Source organism: Sapajus apella, unplaced genomic scaffold (assembly GCF_009761245.1).
Source record: "Sapajus apella isolate SASKATOON/1434 unplaced genomic scaffold, GSC_monkey_1.0 scaffold19, whole genome shotgun sequence".
Classification (NCBI taxonomy): domain Eukaryota; kingdom Metazoa; phylum Chordata; class Mammalia; order Primates; family Cebidae; genus Sapajus; species Sapajus apella.
In genome coordinates this window covers 29,745,419-29,764,600 of record NW_022436959.1, presented here as the reverse complement: position 1 = coordinate 29,764,600, position 19,182 = coordinate 29,745,419, and the positions used below count along the sequence as shown (strand labels likewise).

At 34.4% G+C, this 19,182-nt stretch overlaps 1 protein-coding gene across 7 annotated transcripts in view; it reads right to left on the bottom strand.

The window, feature by feature from the left end:
* Positions 1–19,182, bottom strand: part of COL28A1 (collagen type XXVIII alpha 1 chain) — a 207,582-nt gene that overhangs the window by 102,636 nt on the left and 85,764 nt on the right. For all 7 annotated transcript variants that reach the window (XM_032287127.1, XM_032287128.1, XM_032287129.1 and 4 more), the window contains 4 exons: positions 18,552–18,620; positions 17,114–17,182; positions 6,845–6,913; positions 4,215–4,283 (listed from right to left, as the gene is read on the bottom strand). In XM_032287127.1, the coding sequence (XP_032143018.1) occupies positions 4,215–4,283; positions 6,845–6,913; positions 17,114–17,182; positions 18,552–18,620 (276 nt within the window). The remainder of the gene's footprint in view (positions 1–4,214; positions 4,284–6,844; positions 6,914–17,113; positions 17,183–18,551; positions 18,621–19,182) is intronic.

Genomic DNA, 19,182 nt, shown 5'->3' with positions numbered 1-19,182 from the left:
AAAAATGCTCATCATGACTGGTCATTAGAGAAATGCAAATCAAAACTACATTGAGATACCATCTCATGCCAGTTAGAATGGCGATCATTAAAAAATCTAGAGACAACAGATGCTGGAGAGGATGTGGAGAAACAGGAACACTTTTACACTTTGGTGGGAGTGTAAATTAGTTCAACCATTGTGGAAGACAGTGTGGCGATTCCTTAAGGACCTAGAAATAGAAATTCTATTTGACCCAGCAATCCCATTACTGGGTATATATCCAAAGGATTATAAATCATTCTACTATAAGGACACATGCACACGAATGTTCATTGCAGCACTGTTTACAATAGCAAAGACTTGGAACCAACCCAAATGCCCATCGATGATAGACTGGACATGGAAAAGTGGTACATATACACCATGGAATATTATGCAGCCATCAAAAATGATGAGTTCATGTCCTTTGTAGGGACATGGATGAACCTGGAAACCATCATTCTCAGCAAACTGACACAAGAGCAGAAAATCAAACACCACATGTTTTCACTCATAGGCAGCTGTTGAACAATGAGAACACATGGACACAGGGAGGGGAGCACTACACACTGGGGTCTGTTGGGGGGAAATGGGGGAGGGACGGGGCTGGGGAGATGGGGAGAGATAGCATGGGGAGAAATGCCAGATATAGGTGAAGGGGAGGAAGGCAGCAAATCACACTGCCATGTATGTACCTATGCAACAATCTTGCATGTTCTTCACATGTACCCCAAAACCTAAAATGCAATTTTAAAAAATGCAGAAGATAAATGAAACAAAAACTGGTTCTTTGAAAAGATAAATATAATTGATAGACCATTAGCAAGATTAACCAAGAAAAGAAGGGAGAAAATCCAAATAAGCTCAATTAGAATCGAACTGGGAGACATTACAACTGGCACCAAAAATCCAAAAGAAATCCAAAAGATCATTCAAGGTTACTATGAACACCTTTATTCACATAAACTAGAAAACCTAAAGGAGATGGATAAATTCCTGAAAAGATACAACCTTCCTAACTTAAATCAGGAAGAATTAGATACTCTGAATAGACTAATAACAAGCAGTGAGATTGAAATGGTGATTTAAAAACTACCAATAAAAAAATGTCCAGGACCAGATGGATTCACAGCAGAATTCTACCAGACATTCAAAGAATTGGTACCAATCCTATTGACACTATTCCACAAGATAGAGTAAGAGAGCACCTTCCCTGAATCATTCTATGAAACCAGTATCACTCTAATACCAAAACCAAGAAAGAACACAACCAAAAGAGAAAACTACAGACCAATATCTGTAATGTACATAGATGTTAAAATCCTTAACAAAATACTAGCTAACCAAATCCAACAACATATGAAAAAGATAATCCACCATGATCAACTGGGTTTCATACAACAAGGGATGCAAGAATGGGTTTAACATACACAAGTCAATAAATGTGATACACCATATAAACAGAATCAAAAACGGGCCAGGCACGATGGCTCACACCTGTAATCCCAGCACTTTGGGAGGCTGAGCTGGGTGGATCACTTGAGGTCAGAAGTTCAAGACCAGCTTGGCCAACATGGTGAAACCCTGTCTCTAATAAAAATATACAAATTAGCTGAATGTAGTGGTGGGCACCTGCAGTCCCAGCTACTCAGGAGGCTGAGACAGGAGAATTGCTTCAACCTGGGAGATACAGGTTGCAATGAGCCGCAATGGCACCACTGCACTCCAGCCTGGGCAAAAAGAGTGAGACCCTGCCTAAAAAAAAAAAAAAAAAAAAAAAAAAAAACACCAAAAAAACAAAAATCTCAGAATCATCTTAATGGATACAGAAAATGCATTTGACAAAATTCGACATTGCTTTATCATTAAAATTTTCAGGAAAATTGGCATATAAGGAGCATAACTCAGTGTAATAACAGACATCTATGACAAACCCAGGACTAACATAATACTGAATGGGGAAAAGCTGAATGCATTTTCTCTGAGAACTGGAACAAGACAAGGATGCCCACTCTCACCACCCCTCTGCCACATAGTACTAGCCAGAGCAATCAGATAAGAGAAAGAAAGAAACAGCATCCACGTTGGTAAAGAAAAGGTCAAACTGTCTGTTTGCTGATGATATGACTGTTTACCTAGAAAACCCTAAAGACTCCTCCAGAAAGCTCCTAGAACTGATTAAAGAATTCAGCAAAGTTTCCAGATACAAAATTAATGTACACAAATCAGTAGCTCTTCTATATACCAACAGCAAACAAGCTGAGAATCAAATCAAGAACTCAACCCTTTTTACAACAGCTGCAAAAATAAAATACTTAGGAATATACCTAACCAAGGAGGTGAAAGACCTCTACAAAGAAAACTACAAAACACTGCTGAAAAACATCATAGATGACAGGAACAAATGGAAACACATGCCATGCTCATGAATGGGTAGAATCAATATTGTAAAAATGACCATACTGCCAAAAGCAATCTACAAATTCAACTCAATTTCCATCGAAATACTGCTATCATTCTTCACAGAATTAAAAAATAATAATAATTCTAAAATGCACATGGAACCAAAAAAGAGCCCACATAGCCAAAGCAAGACAAAGAAAAAAGAACAAATCTGGAGGCATCAATTACCTGATTTCTAACTATACTATAAGGCTATGGTTACCAAAATGGCATGGTACTAGTATAAAAATAGGCACATAGACCAATGGAACAGAATAGAGAACCCAGGAATAAACCATCATACTTAAAACCAACTGATCTTCAACAAAGCAAACAAAAACATAAAGTGGGGAAAGGAAACCCTATTTAACACATGGTGCTAGAATAATTGGTAAGCCCATGTAGGAGAATAGAACTGGATCCTCATCTCTCACCTTACACAAAAATAAATTCAAGATGGATCAAGGACTTAAATCTAAAACCTGAAACTGTAGAAATTCTAGAAGATAATATTGGAAAACCCCTTCTAGACACTGGCCTAGGCAAGGATTTCATGATGGGGAACCCAAAATCAAACACAATAAAAACAAAGATAAATAGCTGGGGCTTAATTAAACTAAAAAGCTTTTGCATGACAAAAGGAACAGTTAGCAGAGTAAACAGACAAGCCACAGAGTGGGAGAAAATCTTCACAATCTGTACATCTGACAGAGGACTAATATCCAGAATCTACAATGAACTCAAACAAATTATCAAGAAAAAAAATCCCATCAAAAGTGGGCTAAGGACATGAATAGGCAATTCTCAAAAGAAGATATACAAATGGCCAAGAAACATGAAAAAATGCTCAACATCACTAATGATCTGGGAAATGCAAATCAAAACCACAATGTGATACCACCCTACTCCTGCAAGAATGGCCATAATCAAAAAATCAAAAAACAATAGATATTGGCATGTATGCAGTGAACAGGGAACACTTCTACACTGCTGGTGGGAATGTAAACTAATACAACCAGTATGGAAAACAGTGTGGAGATTCCTTAAAGAACTAAAAGTAGAACTACCATTTGATCCAGCAGTCCCACTACTAGGATCTACCCAGAGGAAAAGGTCATCATACAAAAAAGATACTTGTACACACATGTTTATAACAGCACAATTTGCAACTGCAAAATCATGGAACCAACCTAAATGCCAATCAGTCAATGAGTAGATAAGAAACTATTATATATATATACACAATGGAATACTATTCAGCCATAAAAAGGAATGAATTAATGGCATTTGCAGCAACCTGAATGAGACTGGAGACTATTATTCTAAGTAAAGTAACTCAGAAATAGAAAACCAAACATCATATGTTTTCATTTATATATGGGAGCTAAACTATGAGGGTGCAAAGGCACAAAAAAGACACAGTGAACTTTGGGGTCTCAAGGCAAAAAGGTGGGAAGAGGGTGAATGATAAAAGACCACAAATTGGGTTCAGTGTATACTGCTCAGGTGATGGGTGCACCAAAATCTCACAAATCACCACAAAAAAAACTTACTCATGTAACCTAACACCACATGTTCCCCAAACAATTAAATTAAAATAATTAATTTTAAAAAAGAATATACTAGATTTATAATTAACCAGATACCTGTGTGGCATAGTTGTCATGTATACAGTTCAGAAATGTACATACATAAAGAACAATGATAATTTTATTGGCATTGTTTTTAGTGTACACTCTATTATACAGTACCTTGTCCCCTTTGATTGACAGGCCTTGTAGTCCCTGTGGGCCACTTGGTCCTTCAGAACCTTTTTCACCCTGAAAGTACAAGAGAGGTATATTAGTGCACCAACCAAAACCAAGATTTTAAAAGAGTTTACATTACAAACATTATGAATTGTGCTTCAAAATTATTTTTTAAATCAAGCATCCAAAGTCACTGTTTACTACAAATGGGTAATTCTAATTGACTCTGAGATTTACAACTTGAAAAGATACATTAGTCATAACACTTAAACAAGAAGGACTCTATCCAAGCAAAACACATATGTAGCATCCCTGAAGTTAGAAAAGAGCTCAGTTCTGAATTTAAACAAAAATATTCTGGAAATGGAGCACCTAATCAATTATATAGTATAACTAGCTGGATCAAGCCTCCTTTTCCTTAATATTGCTGAAACTGGGTCCATCACACAAGGAAAATTTATTTATCATACTAATATGTAAACTAATACTTGCTAGAATTAAGCTTTTTGTCTGTGTTTATAAACATTCGTTGTAAATTTATGTTTAAAAGAATTCATGGAAAATCTTCTTGGATATGCTTATACAGTTAATGGCCTAAGTGAATATCTCCACCCTTAATATAATGTATATGAAGTCAAAAACTTTCATGTGCTTTTATGTAAAATAAACCATATAATCAATTAGTAGTATTCATTTAATAAATTTATTAGAACCAAGGATAAAGTCAAAGAACATTTACAAATTAGACGCAAATAGCACATACAGAGAACACCCATTTGTCTGACTGGTTGGGGAATGAAATATTCTGACTAATGGGTTCTTCTGATTATCTCCACAAAATGTAACTGTATATATTTGACCATAAAACAGCACAGAACATGATGTGTTCTTTCTTTGATGGGATAGAGGTCAATCCCCATAGGCTATTACAAGAGTATCAATTTATCATATTTTATATAATATAAAAGTATGTTGAACCTGTCACTAGGACATACCCTGAAATATTTTTAATGTTTCATATATTCACTTCTCATTTATTTCTTTCTCTTTAAAAAACACAGATTTCAAAGAGAAATAATTCTATTTGAATTTTTCAGATTATTTGGGCTACACATAAATAGAAATAGAAATTTACTAAGTGTAAAAAAATTTCAAGAAATTGTGTATTATAAAACTTTCTGTGATATCGTGCCAAGTTGCTGACCTGTATTCTGATAGTGATACTATGATTAGTCAATGGTGTTATTAATATCCCTTTATCCCACATATTTCCATTATCACGATAAATTAAAATGTGTTCGTTAAAAAGGATCTCTTTTAAAATTTAACCCAGCAGTCACTCACAATTAAGGATGAATTATTTGTTTTTATGTAATTGTTTTCCCTCTAGTTAAGATTTAGTCTTCTCATAGGTAATTGAATATTGATCATGGTGGAAGAAGCTGAGAATGAAATGCCCTTTTAGAGGATGAGGCCATACTGAGAAGGTCAGATCTTAGTAATTTGATGGAATGACTGATGTGGAGGTTCTCAGGCACTTAGAAAGCAGCATGTACTTCTCTGGGCAGTATGTGTGTATATGTATGCGTGTGTTTTGGGGAAAGGCTTTGGAAATAAAGAAAGAAGGACTCCAAATGTATCTTTACATACTCTGAAATGTTGTTGATGCTGCTCAAAGTATTCTGGAAAACTGTTTTTAACGTGGCTTTCAGCAAATGTGCCAAAGATCATAGACAAACTGCCTATATCAGGGGACAGCAAACTATAGCCTATAAGCCAGATTCAGCCCACTGCCTGTTTTTCTTTTCATAAATACAGTTTTATTGGAACAGCCACATTCATTCATTTATACATTGTTTATGGCTGCTTTCAAGCTACAACAGCAGAGTTAAGTAGTTACAGCAGATACCATATGGCTCACAAAGCCTAAAATATTTGCTATCTGCCCCTTTACAGAAAAAGTTTGCCAACACTTGATACAGAACAACTTGAGCTCCAAGAATTATATATGGGAAATGATAGGAAATTCTCAATTGCCAGGTAAAAAAAGGTCTTTCATAACATTTTGTTCCTGTGGTAAAATTTTCTTTCTTGTCATATTGAGGACAGTACTGTTATAGATTGGCTTCTTATCTGTGTTTTACAAACAAAGCTGTGAGCAAAGCATTGCCATAGCTACACTCAATGATTTAACTTCTAGGCATAAGAATGTTATTTATCACTGTGGCTTTAATGACTACAAACTACTTTAAGAGACTTTTCTAATTTCATATGTAGTAATTACATCAAGTAGAAGTCTGCCAATTACTTATTTGTAGTTGCAAATTTTACTGTACTTTCATATTACAGAGAAATTTACATATTCCTTCATTTAATAGGATGAAGATGAAGAAGAAAAATACTTAACTTCTTAATTACATGAAGTAGAAGTCTGCCAATTACTTATTTGTAGTTGCAAATTTTACCGTACTTTCACATTACAGAGAAATTTACATATTCCTTCATTTAATAGGATGAAGATGAAGATGAAAAATACTTAAGTTCTAAAAATTAGCTAGGATCCATTTTTAAAATTTGTAATTAATGAGCATGCAAGACAAAGCACCTTTTCCTGGTACAGAAGGTATTGTTACCTTTGGTCCTGGAAATCCTTCTCCAGGTAAGCCCCTCTCTCCTGGTACTCCCTCAGGACCACGGGGACCCTGGTTAGGATAGGAGAAAATTAGGAGCAGGAGAAGAGAGAAAATGGAAAGAGGAGTGATGAAAGGAAGGAAACAGAAGAGAAAGAATGGTGATATTTCAGTTCACATGCCAAAAAAAAAAAGTTGGCTCTGTGCTAAACATGTACAGACTTTTTTCCTTTATCAGTTCCTAAATACTACAGTATAATAACTATTTACACAGCATTTACATTGTATTAGGTATTATAAATAATCTAGAGATTATTTAAAGTATATCTCAGATGTGCATAGGTTTTATGCAAATACCAGGCCATTTTATACAAGGGGCTTGAGTATCTGTAGATTTTTATATCCACAGATGTCCTGAAACAAATCCCCCATGAATACCAACAAATGATTAATGACTGTAGCTCTATTTAAGGTTTTAGTGAGAATCCTTCTAGTAAATTCCATACTGCTCAGTAGAATTGTAGGGCTATGAAGAATAATATTCCCATTGTATTAAATACTGGTTCCATTTGATTGGCATAAAATGTTCTATTCCAGTGTTCTCAAAGTAGAAGAAAATGGAAATTGAATGGTGCTTTGAAATGAGAATTAAAAAATAAATTATCTGAGGAAAGGCTAAAAATCTAGAATTATCTGTGGCCCAGAGAAAGATGCAGAGTGATTTGATAATTTAATTATCAGGGGAGCACTGTGAAGAAATCATCACAGCTGTTTTAAAGCATTAAGTACTGTTTACATGTGTTTTAATTTCTGTACTGATAAATTTGGATGAAAACTTGAATTATTTCAGGAACTGGTTGAACCCACAGGCAGTTTTATGTGCAAATTGAAATCTTAATAGCATCATTAAGGGGAAACATGATTTTCAATTGCAATGATTCAAATTAAGAAGTTCATGTAACTATTGCTCAGAAAGCCACTAGGAAAGATGGCTTCTCACATGAGTTAAGAAAAACACAGTCTCAAGTGTTGAAATGGACTTGCAGAAAATGTACTAATAAAAAAGAGAGTAATAGTGAGATTTTCATTTATATTAGAAATTTTTAAAGGTGGTAATTTTTCTCTCCTTTTCTTCTTGGCCAGAAGGCAAAAAAATAGTAAAGGAACTTAAAACAAGGATCTTAGAAGAAAAAACTGAAAACTTTTCTCTGATGAATCTAAACAGATAATTAGGCTTCACTTGCCAGATAGATAAACTATGAAGAAACAAAGTCTGCCAAGTTTTCCACAATTTCCTAAATGAGCACACTACAGAAACTGAATGATCTTTGAGCTTGAGATACAGTAATCCAGGGTGATTTAAGGCATGCTTTCTGCTTAAGCCCGGTAGCAGATCAAGGATGCAGCATTATACTCATCAGTAACTGATCATACTTATCAATTCATAAGAAAACGATCTGTTTTTCAGTGTTTTTGTCTTTCCCTAATGTTTTATATTTTACAGGACAATCTTCTTTAGTATTGATGTATACTGATTAGCAAAGACTTCAATTAAAAGAAAAAGCTAACATCAAATTCAATTTAAATTGCAACAGTTATCAGAAACCTAGCTTTTAAACTTCTAAGATCTTAATGAAAGCACTAATATCCATGACAGTTTATTGGCAGAGCAATTAGCTAGTAGAAAATTAAATAGGAGCATGAAAATTATTAATAGATTGCAAACTAAACCAAAAGTGCCAAGCCAACATCATATACTTTAACTAAGAAAACACATACTTTAACAAAGAAAACACTGACAAATTATTCTTTTTCCCTAATAATATGACAAATTGAAAAAAACACATACAATTTACATTAAATGTAAGGGAGTATTTTTCCAGTTCACTCAACTTGTTTCATTCATCCAGCAAAGATATACCAAACTCCTATTAGGAGAAAGGCTCTGTGCTATGTTCTAGGGACGGCAGACAAAACTGCTCCTTGTCTTGTGGAGCTGACAGTATTGCATCATAGTTAAAACCAGATTTTGGTGTCATTTGGACTGAGGTTCAGTCACAGCTCTGCTACATATTAGTAGTTTCACCTTAAACAAGTAATTCAATCTCTGTAGAGCGCAGCATCCTCCTCAAAATGCTCATAATAATAGTATCTACCTCAACCACAAGTGTTCATGTAAGGATTAAGCCAGAGAGATTTAAAGCTTTTACAGATTAAGCACTCAATAGATATCTGCTATTATTATCCAAATTATTTTACTTGAGTTCTATAATTGCTGAGAGTGTCCTTTCATGGAAGTTTGTACAAATGAAGGCAGTCTCAGCATGAATGATTTAAATTAAATAATGTGTAAAAAGCATGCTGCACAGAATTAACACTGAATCTTCCCTCATTCTCTGCATTTCTAAAGTACATTAGCTTAGGTGGAAGTGAAAATATTGGAAGCTTTAAGAAGACAGGTATTCAAAGCTGCTAAGAACAGAGTTAACACTCATGAACAATCATTTAGGGGAATTTAAAAAACAGTGATCCAAAGTGTAATTACTATAAACTCTCAGAGTAATATTCTACACCATCAGTATATCCTCAAGTCTTCCAGTTAAACACTTAGAATGGAAAATGATCATTAACCAGAGAAAAGAAATAGAAGGTACTTGGGTTAAATGAGCTATACTTTAATTTATTAAGATAGTACCAAAGGATTATTTTTAAAAAACAAAAATCCTTCTATTAAAAAAAAAAAAAAAAAAAAAAAAAAAACCTCAGTGTCCTTTCTAAGTCCATAAGAACCAATTACAACTACGACATACTTACTTGGCTTCTAATGAACACCTCTAACAAAAAATAAATAATGAAGGCATCTCATTATTAGTTAACACAGCCTGATGAGTGAAATGCTTTATCTGAGACATTAACAAAGAGATAAAACATGATTATCCATTACGCTCATCTTATTACTTTCAATAATAATCTCAATAGTGTTAATAATCAATAAAAATGCTTTCAATATACACTGTAAGCATTAGAGATAAATATGCTAATAATAATAGTTAACTGTCCATTATCTTCAAACAGTGCCATATACTTTATTTTTTTAACCTCCAAGTAATTATAGTTCTCTTCCAGGGTTTTTTGTTTTTTTTTTTACAGTGCTCTGAATAATCTTGCATTAAAAAAAGAAAGATCACACTGATGGTCTTAACCAATTTAATTTTTATGAATCAGTTACATCTACCAGGCCAGCACAAAATTAGTGGTAATCACATAAAGATGACAGATGACAGTTCAAAAGTAGGTCTTGGAGCTATAATATTAATTCAATCTATCAGCAGATTTATATTAGTGTGGTGATGAAAAGAGAGTAGTACTAAATATGAAACACTTGAAATAATTCAGACAAAGAAACAAAAGTAAAAGATTTTCAGTAGAACTTTTGTCATTCCTAAGGTAAGTATTTATGTTACTTATAAATAATTCAAAAAGTCACATTGTTGATTTTTTTATAATGACATTTTGGTGCAATGTTTTGATACATTATTTAGGATCTTTCCCACCTTTGTTATGATTTTAGTTTCCAATTAAATGTAACTCTGTGTAATTGTGGCTTGGAAAGCAAGCAAGCATTTCATGTTCTGGCAATATTGTTAAAAACACTCAACTACAAACAGTTAGACAGGTAATATAAATTTTCCTTTAAAATGAATTTTAAAGGCATGGAAGAGTCCAAAGAAGATGAGAGATTACAGGCTTCAAAATGAGAGTCAAAACTCGAAAGCTCAAGCACATAAGGTAAGCATTGTAGGTAGGCATCTAAGCTGGTGCTACAACTGTTTTGAATAGAAAAAGGTGTTTGTGTGGTGGGAAGAAGACTACGAAATTTAGAAGGCGGAACAGTAGCAAAGACTTTGGCTCACCCAGTGGAAAATGAAAACACAATTATAACTGAAAAACTGAGATTTCCACAAACTTATAGAGATGGTCCCCAACTTAAGATGAGATGGGGCCAGGTGTGGTGGCTCATGCCTGTAATCCCAGCACTTTCGGAGGCCAAGGCAGGAGGATCACAAGGTCAGGAGATCAAGACCATCCTGGCTAACACGGTGAAACTCCATCTCTACTAGAAATACAAAAAATTAGCCGGGTGTGGTGGCATGTGCCTGTAGTCCCAGCTACTCAGGAGGCTGATGCAGAACTGCCTGAACCCGGGAGGCAGAGGTTGCAATGAGCCGAGATCATGCCACAGTACTCCAGCCTGGGCAAGAGAGCAAGACTCCATCTCAAAAAAAAAAAAAAAACAAGAGAGAGAAATGGGATGGTTTGACTTATGATTTTTTGACTTTACAATGGATTTGTCAGCATGTAACCCCCATGGTAAGTAGTCAAGGAGCTCCTTATGATTTATAATAGGCTTATGGTTTCTACTGAATGCATTGTGTTTGCATCCTCATAAAGTAAAAAATATATATAAATCAAACCATTGTAAGTTGGGGACCATCTTCTGTGTTATTAACACTAAATCCATTTTCATCTTACAATATTATTTATTTATGATAGATATAGTAGGATGCAACCCCATTGTAAGTCAAGGAGCATCTGTATATATTAAATGAAAGGACAAAGCAGAAAAAAGCCATCTCATTGACACAATGATAGGAATGACAAGAATTTTGTCTGCTTGGCTTGGGTTCGTAATGACTAAAAATTTCTAACCCTGCCTGTGCTATGTATGAGATTATTATTTCAACTGACATCATCTAAGTGGTTCATGAACACCTTAATTAAGACATTAGCATCAACGAAACCCTTGGAGTACATAAGAGATACAAACACAAACTCCTCCAAACACCCTCCATGCAGAGCACTTAGGATTCACAATTAAAGCCCAGCTGAAAATAATTCAGATGTTAAAGTATAAAACATTAAAAAAAGTTTATAATGAACAAAAGTGAGCTAACACAATGTAAACTTCCTCAAGAATGTCAAACAATAGAATAAAATAATGGAGAGAAAAAATAAGTACTTTAAATGCTTAATGGTCTTAAGGAAATAATGGAAAAACACAAGAAAAGTATAGTTTTAAAAAGATAAATATAGTTTAAAAAATGGCAGATTTAAAAAAATAACTTCAAGAATTTTAAAAATACTTATTAACTTAAAAATACAGTAAATGAGTTAAAAACATTTTATAATCTGATGAAGATAAATTTGTGACTTATAAGTTAGATTTGAGAAAATTGTCCAAATTGCAACCAAATGTCTAGTAGGATTTCTTGATAAATAGAACAGGGAAAGAAAACATTTTAAGAAATAATAGCTAATAACTTTTTTAAACTATAGAGTCCTCAGATTCATGAAACAGTAAATCTAAAGAAATGTAAGTGAAAAATATATTCACACTTTTGCAAAAGCAGCCTAAGGCAAAAAATGAATTACTACAAGAAATTATAAACAGACAGAATACATGGCAACCAGAAACCATGATTGTCAGCAGACAATGGAGCTGGTGTTCACAATCCAAAGTACACCAGCTAAACTATTCTTACAAAACAAATCAAATAATGGCACTTCAACCAAAGGCCAAAAGAGTTTAGTGCTAACATATTTTTACTGAAAACATCTTCTAAAAGAAGTACTTCTTGAAAAAATAAAGAAATCAGTCAAGAAGAAAAGAGAAATTTAGGAAGCTATGTCAAGCTAAGAAATGGGTAAATATAAACAAATGGGTAAAACTAAACAAATACTAAGAAAAGTACAAAAGTAATAATAAATAATTTTGGTAGGATGAAAATAAGGTAGAACTAAGTCAATAGAAAATAATATTCTAAAGGTGAAAGAAATGATTGAAGTAAAAGCCTTCTATGGTCAGTATATTTTTCAGGAGCGGATGGCAATACCGATGACATTTCAAACTTGTTAGTTAAGAAAACATGTTAGGAATCAACCTAAATGCCCACCAACAGTAGACTGGATAAAGAAAATATGATACATATACATCTTGAAATATTACACAGCCATAAGAAAGAATGAGATAATGTCCTTTGTAGCAACATGGATGGAGCTGGAAGCCATTATCCCTGGCAAACTAATGCAGGAATAGAAAACCAAATACTGCATGTTCTCACCTATAAGTGGGAACTAAATACTGAGAACACAAGGACACAAAGAAGGGAATAACAGACACTAGGGCCCTACTTGAGGTGGAGGGTGAGAAAAGGGTGAGGATGGATAAATTGCCTATCAAGTACTATGCTTATTATTTGGATGATAAAACAATCTCTACATGAAACCCCTGTGACATGCAATTTACCCATATAACAAACTTGCACATGTACCCTTGAACCTAAAACAAAAGTTAATAAAAAGAACACATATTAAAGGTTTAAAGAAATAAAATATGCAAAAAATACAAGTATATGTACACATATATAGATATATACGTACCAAGTTGTGTATGCATGTGTACATATGCTGAGATATACATATGTATTTGACATTTTGCCCAATTTCTAGATTTTTGATTTATTATTGAGTTTTGAGAGTTTTTTAAAAATGTATTTCCAATACAAATCCTTTGTAAATGTGTAGTTTGTGAATATTTTCTCCCAATCAGCAGCTTGTCTCTTTAGAACCTTAACAGAGTCTTTCACAGAGCAAACATTTACCACTTTCATTAAGTCCAATTAATTAATTTTTAGGGGGAATCATGTTTTTGGTGACATGTCTAAGAAATCATCATCAAGTCCATGATTCCAAAGATTTTCTCATATGTTTTATTCTAAAAGTTTTATAGTTTTTACATTTTATATTTAAATCTATGATCCATTTTGGGTTACTTTTTGTATAAGGTACAAGACTTAAATTGAGGTTCATTTTTTGTGTTTGCACAGATTGTGCCAGCACCATTTGTTGAAAAGACTATGTTTCCTCTGTTGGATTGTTTTTGCAGTATTTTGACTACACTTCTATAGGTCTGTATCTGGGGTCTCTATTCTGTTTCACTGATCATGTTTCTATAATCTGCCAATATCACACAGTCATTATTAACTATATAATAAATCTTAAGACCAGTTAAGTTAGTATAATTTCTCCAAGTGTATTCTTTTTCAAGCTTTTTAAAAGCTATTCCAGCTCTTTGCCTTTCCATATTAATTTTAAAATAGCCCTGTCCATGTCTAAATAAAATCTTGCTGAGATATTTAAAATATTTGTGCTAAACTTTTATATCAATTTGGGAAGAATTTACATCTTTATGATGTTGAATCTTCTAATCTATAAACATGTCCCTAAATTTATTAAGTGTTCTTTGATTTCTTTCATCAGTGTTTTATAGTTTTACACAAGTCCTATACATGTCTTATTAGATTTCTACCCACATATTTTTCTTTTTTAGCAGTTAAAAATGGTATTGTGCTTTTTAGTTTCTGTGTGTTCATTACTAGTTCACAAAAATTAAATTGATTTTGTATGTTGATATTGTATCCTGTGACTTTGCTGAACTCACTTGTTAATTCTAGGAGGTTTTCTTGTAGATTTATTGGGATTTTCTATGGAGGCCATCATATCATCTGCAAATAAGGTTAGATTTATTTATTGTTTTTATACCAATGCCTCATATTTCTTTTCCTTGTCGTATTGTGCTGGCTAGAACATCCAATGCTATATTGAATAAGACTGGTGACAGCAGATGTTTTTGTCTTGTTCCTGATCTTAGGGGGATGTATTCACTCTTTCACTATTACACATAAAGTTAGCTCTAGATTTTTCACAGAAATTAAGGAAGTTCCTCCTCTACTTCTAGTTTTCTGAGAGTTTTCACCAGAGATTTATCAGGGTTTATTAGGGTTTTGAGTTTTGTCAAATGCTTTTCTCTGTCTTTTGATGTGATCATGTGATCTTTCTTCTTTAGCCTATTAATATGGTGTATTCCATTGGTTAATTTTCAATTATTAAGCCAGGCTTGCATCCATAGGATAAACCCCACTTGGTCATGCTGTACAATTCTTTCTACATATTGCTGCTGCTATTTTGTTAAAAATTTTTATGTTGATATTCATAAGGGATATTGGTCTGTAGCATTCTTCTTATGTATGTTTAATATTTTGTTCTGGTTTCAGGGAAAACTGGCCTCATAACATAAATTGGTAAGTGTTTCTTCCTCTTCTATTTTCTGAAAAAAATGGGAGAATTTACTGTATCCATAATGTTTTATGTTTTTCAAAGAAAATTAAAGTAAGAATAGTAAATGTACTAATTGTCTACCTGGTGGAGGTTTACCCAATCATTCTTTATATTTTCCAGTATGCTTAAAATATTTTATTATTTAAAAATAAAAGCATTTTAAGAACTACAATGAATAAATGAAACTCATTTTTAAGTTTAGTGCTGAGTTTGGAAGGTATAAATAATAGCAAAGCACAAAATTGTTTGGACAAAACACTCATCAATCTGTATTTAAAATTTTTTAAATTGTGACTTATTTCTTTGAAATTTTCAGAATGTTTCCAGCTCTGAAAATCATTGACCTATGGAGAACTCAATCTTTTACTTTTATAGAAGTTAAAGTTGGAGACTTTGCTAAATTAAATACATCCACAAGTTATTTGATATTCTTCATGAGGGGGTGAAATCTTTTTCTATTCCACTCAAATCTGAGCTGGTCCTATACATATTTTAGATATCACAGAAATGATGCTGTATAATTTCTGAGGCTAAGCCTGACATGATGAGTGGTTTCTGCTTACTGGAACACTCTTGCTTGGTTTCGAGCTGCCGTTTGGTAAGGAAGCCCAAGCAACAACCTGTACCTACCCATGTGGAGGAGAACTGAGGTCTCTGGGCAACAATCCCAGCTAAGCTTCCAGAAAACAACTTGCATAAACTGCCAGCCATGTAGTCCATTTTTAACATTCCAGCTATTTCAGCACTCCATCTGACTTCAAGTTATACGGAACTCTCACTACAACTCACAAAACCATAAGAAATAACAAATTACTGTTTTAAGGCACTAGGGCTTGAGGCAGTTTGTTAAACAGACACACAAAACCAAAATCGAGAACAAAATAAGTTAGTGGCTTACCTTTAATGATACTATCTAATTAGTGGAAACTGAGACTAGATCACCGATCTCTAGATGATTAGTCCAGTGTATTTTTCTTCCATATGGTGCTCTCTTTTTTGAATTAGTATATTCAGATATAAGTGAAAAGGCCAAATCTAAACAATATATTGCCATTTCACTCACAGAGAGTGCAGTATGGAAGTGCATGTTTCTGTGAATATACAGATGTGAGGAACTATGCGGTGCAAAGACAACTTGAAAGACCAGCTATCCACAATCAGTTGTTTTCATTTGTACCTCAGTGAGTCAGCTATTTTTCCCTAAGAGAATAATGATTACTTGAAAAGTTAACATGCTTCTTATACCAGAATAATCGTATTTTCTTCACTTCCTCTCCAAATGTCTTTTAATAGAAATTTTTTTCTTCTCCAACAACAGTAACTTCAAAGCTACATGAAAGAGACATTGTGAATAACACAGATATTACCTGTCTACCATTATCAATCCTAGCTTTAGAGCATACTCATGGGTTAGATAATGAGCCAAGTCCTTACTCTCAGCGATTTTCTTGTGGTTACAAAGAAATCCATTATAAAGTATAAACCTTAGGCTTGAGTCCAGATCTTATTCCTAGAAAATTTTGACACATGAGAACTCTTTTCTTCTTGTTCAAGTTGATTAATCTTGTAAGAGGTTACAGTAAAAGAGAGTTGTTTGTCAACATCATATATATATTTACACATATACATATATATGTTGCTCCATTTCATGTGTTGTGAAAAACAGCACTTGGATCTGGTCCTCACATATTTATTTTCATTTGTTGCTCATAAAGATACAAGGTGGTTGGAAGGCCAAGGCAGGTGAATCACCTGAAGTCAGGAGTTCGAGACCAGCCTGGCCAACATGGCAAAACCCATATCTACTAAAAATACAAAAAAATTAGTTGTTCCTGGTGATGTGCACCTGCAGTCTCAGCTACTCAGGAGGCTGAGGCAGGAGAATCACTTGAACTTGAGAGGTGGTGGTTGCAGTGAGCTGAGATCACATTACTACACTCCAGCCTGGGTGACAGAGTGAGACTCCATCTCAAAAAAAAAAAAAAAAAAAAAAAAAAAACAAGGTGGGTTAATTTGACCATTTATTCTAACCAGGAAGAACAAGTAAAAACTATATTTGTCCTTTTCATTCCATCTAGAATTTTTGCTACTTACTGGCTGTCCAGGCTCACCAACTCCAATGGGTCCTGGAGCTCCTGGCCTTCCTTCTTGGCCTCTTTCTCCCTAAGAGAAATAAATAATAGAATGAAAGCTAGAGATTTTAAATAAAGAATAAACATAGCACAAAATTCTCTGGAGATTTCAACAGGGATAAATAGCAAAATGGACACATTTTTCATATTCATAAAGGTAAAAAATTCTAGAGGAAGAGAAATAGCTCAAATTTAAGTGAATTTAAGTGAACAAATTACCCAAAATTGTTCATTATCTCTTCTTGTCCAAATATAATTTAGCATTTTCAGCTTTCACAAAATACTGTGTAAGAATTGGCAGAACAGACTGTGTGGTAATGCATGTTGGTTACTGAGAAGGCCAAGCCGACAATTTGTGTGCTGTGCCCTGCCCTCTTGCCAGCATCCTGGGATGTCACATCTACCTTGTCCCCACTCTACCCTATTTCACCTTTCCTTTAAGCTCTTTTCAGACTTCAGACTTCATCTTCTCTTTTCTGGAGACTTTCTTGGCTCACTGAAACCATCACCTCCTGGGTTCAAGCAATTCTCCTGCCTCAGCCTCCCGAGTAGCTGAGACTACAGCTGCACATCACCAGGACCAGCTAATTTTTTAGTAGTTTTAGTAGATATGGGGTTTTTCCAAGTTTTCCAGGCTGGTCTCAAACTCCTGAGCTCAGGTGATTCACCCTCCTTGGCCTCCCAATCACCTTGTATCTTTATGAGCAACAAATGCTTCTCCATAACTCTGCCAACATAAACTTTACCTTCCCTGGAGTCTCAATGTGCTTATTGCTGAAATGCTATATGTGGGAATATTCAGTCCCATTCAAAGTACAGTGTTTTGTACTGCTTGCTATTTTAATCCTGCATCAAAGTCTTACTGTCACAACCACATAGAAAAGCCATTCAAAATAGGCACTTCTGCTTTATTATATCCTGTATAATGTAGAGCCTCACAGGATGGATGTTCCTTACCTTTCCAGTTCTCTACAAATCTCTCTGCCAACGTTGACCTATTCAGTGCCATGGCCTTCTGGTTTCTGCCCCTTTATGCTTGTTCAGTGTGAGCTATGAGTGTTGATGTGTTAAGTTGTTTCACTTCCCGATAACATATTTGCATGTGAATGTTTAAAGTCCAAAAAAACTCAACAGAACTATAATGTACCTTGGCAAGAGGGTGGGTATTTGGAAACAAGTAAGTTTTTCATTCCAACAAAATTAAAAAATACATTAATTATTCTTGTGGTAACTGCCCCCGACAAGCATATTGCTGTGTCCAAGCATATAAAATGAAGTAACTTCAGGAAGCCTCCTTGTGTCTATTGGGTTTAGGCAGAATGGAGTTCAAATCACAGCTCCCCCAGGCCCTACAATAAATTCAACAGTCATCAATGGGCAAAAAGACAAGTTATCTTTACCTTAATACCTTGCTGTCCAATTCCAGGAATTCCTGGAGAACCATAAGGACCAGGAGGACCTGGCTCACCCTGGAGGAAGAAATAGTGACAGCAGTTATATGTTAGGTCAACTCAACAGTATTGTTTAAGCAGCTCTTCGATGTATGGTTTTGCAATAGGGGCCTTGAGAGCAACAACAAACCTAGTACATTGTGCCTGCCCTCAAGTGTTTACAATTCATTTGGAAAGAAAACACAGACCCAAGGTCAAATTATCCACTAGGCACAGTAGTCACAGTATCTGGGTCCACAATAATTTTAGGAGCCTACAAATATATTCCAATTGTAATTTTTTATTCAAAATAAAAATAATGACTATATAACAATGAATCCAGCTTGCATTCATAAATATAATTTTTAAATATTTTTATGGAGGAAGGGGCCCACAAAAGCAGATGTTTTCAGGATCCTTAAAAGGCATAACACAGCCATCATTCATTCATTCACAAATCTTTAAGCACTCTGGAAGACATATTTTGTTTTCTCCTCTGTGGCTGTCCTCTTCTAGCTTTCCTTCCCTGCTGATAAAACCCTGATTGGGTCAGTCAATGGGCAGCTGTTCTTTGCTCTCAGAGGTGTAGGATGAATGATCA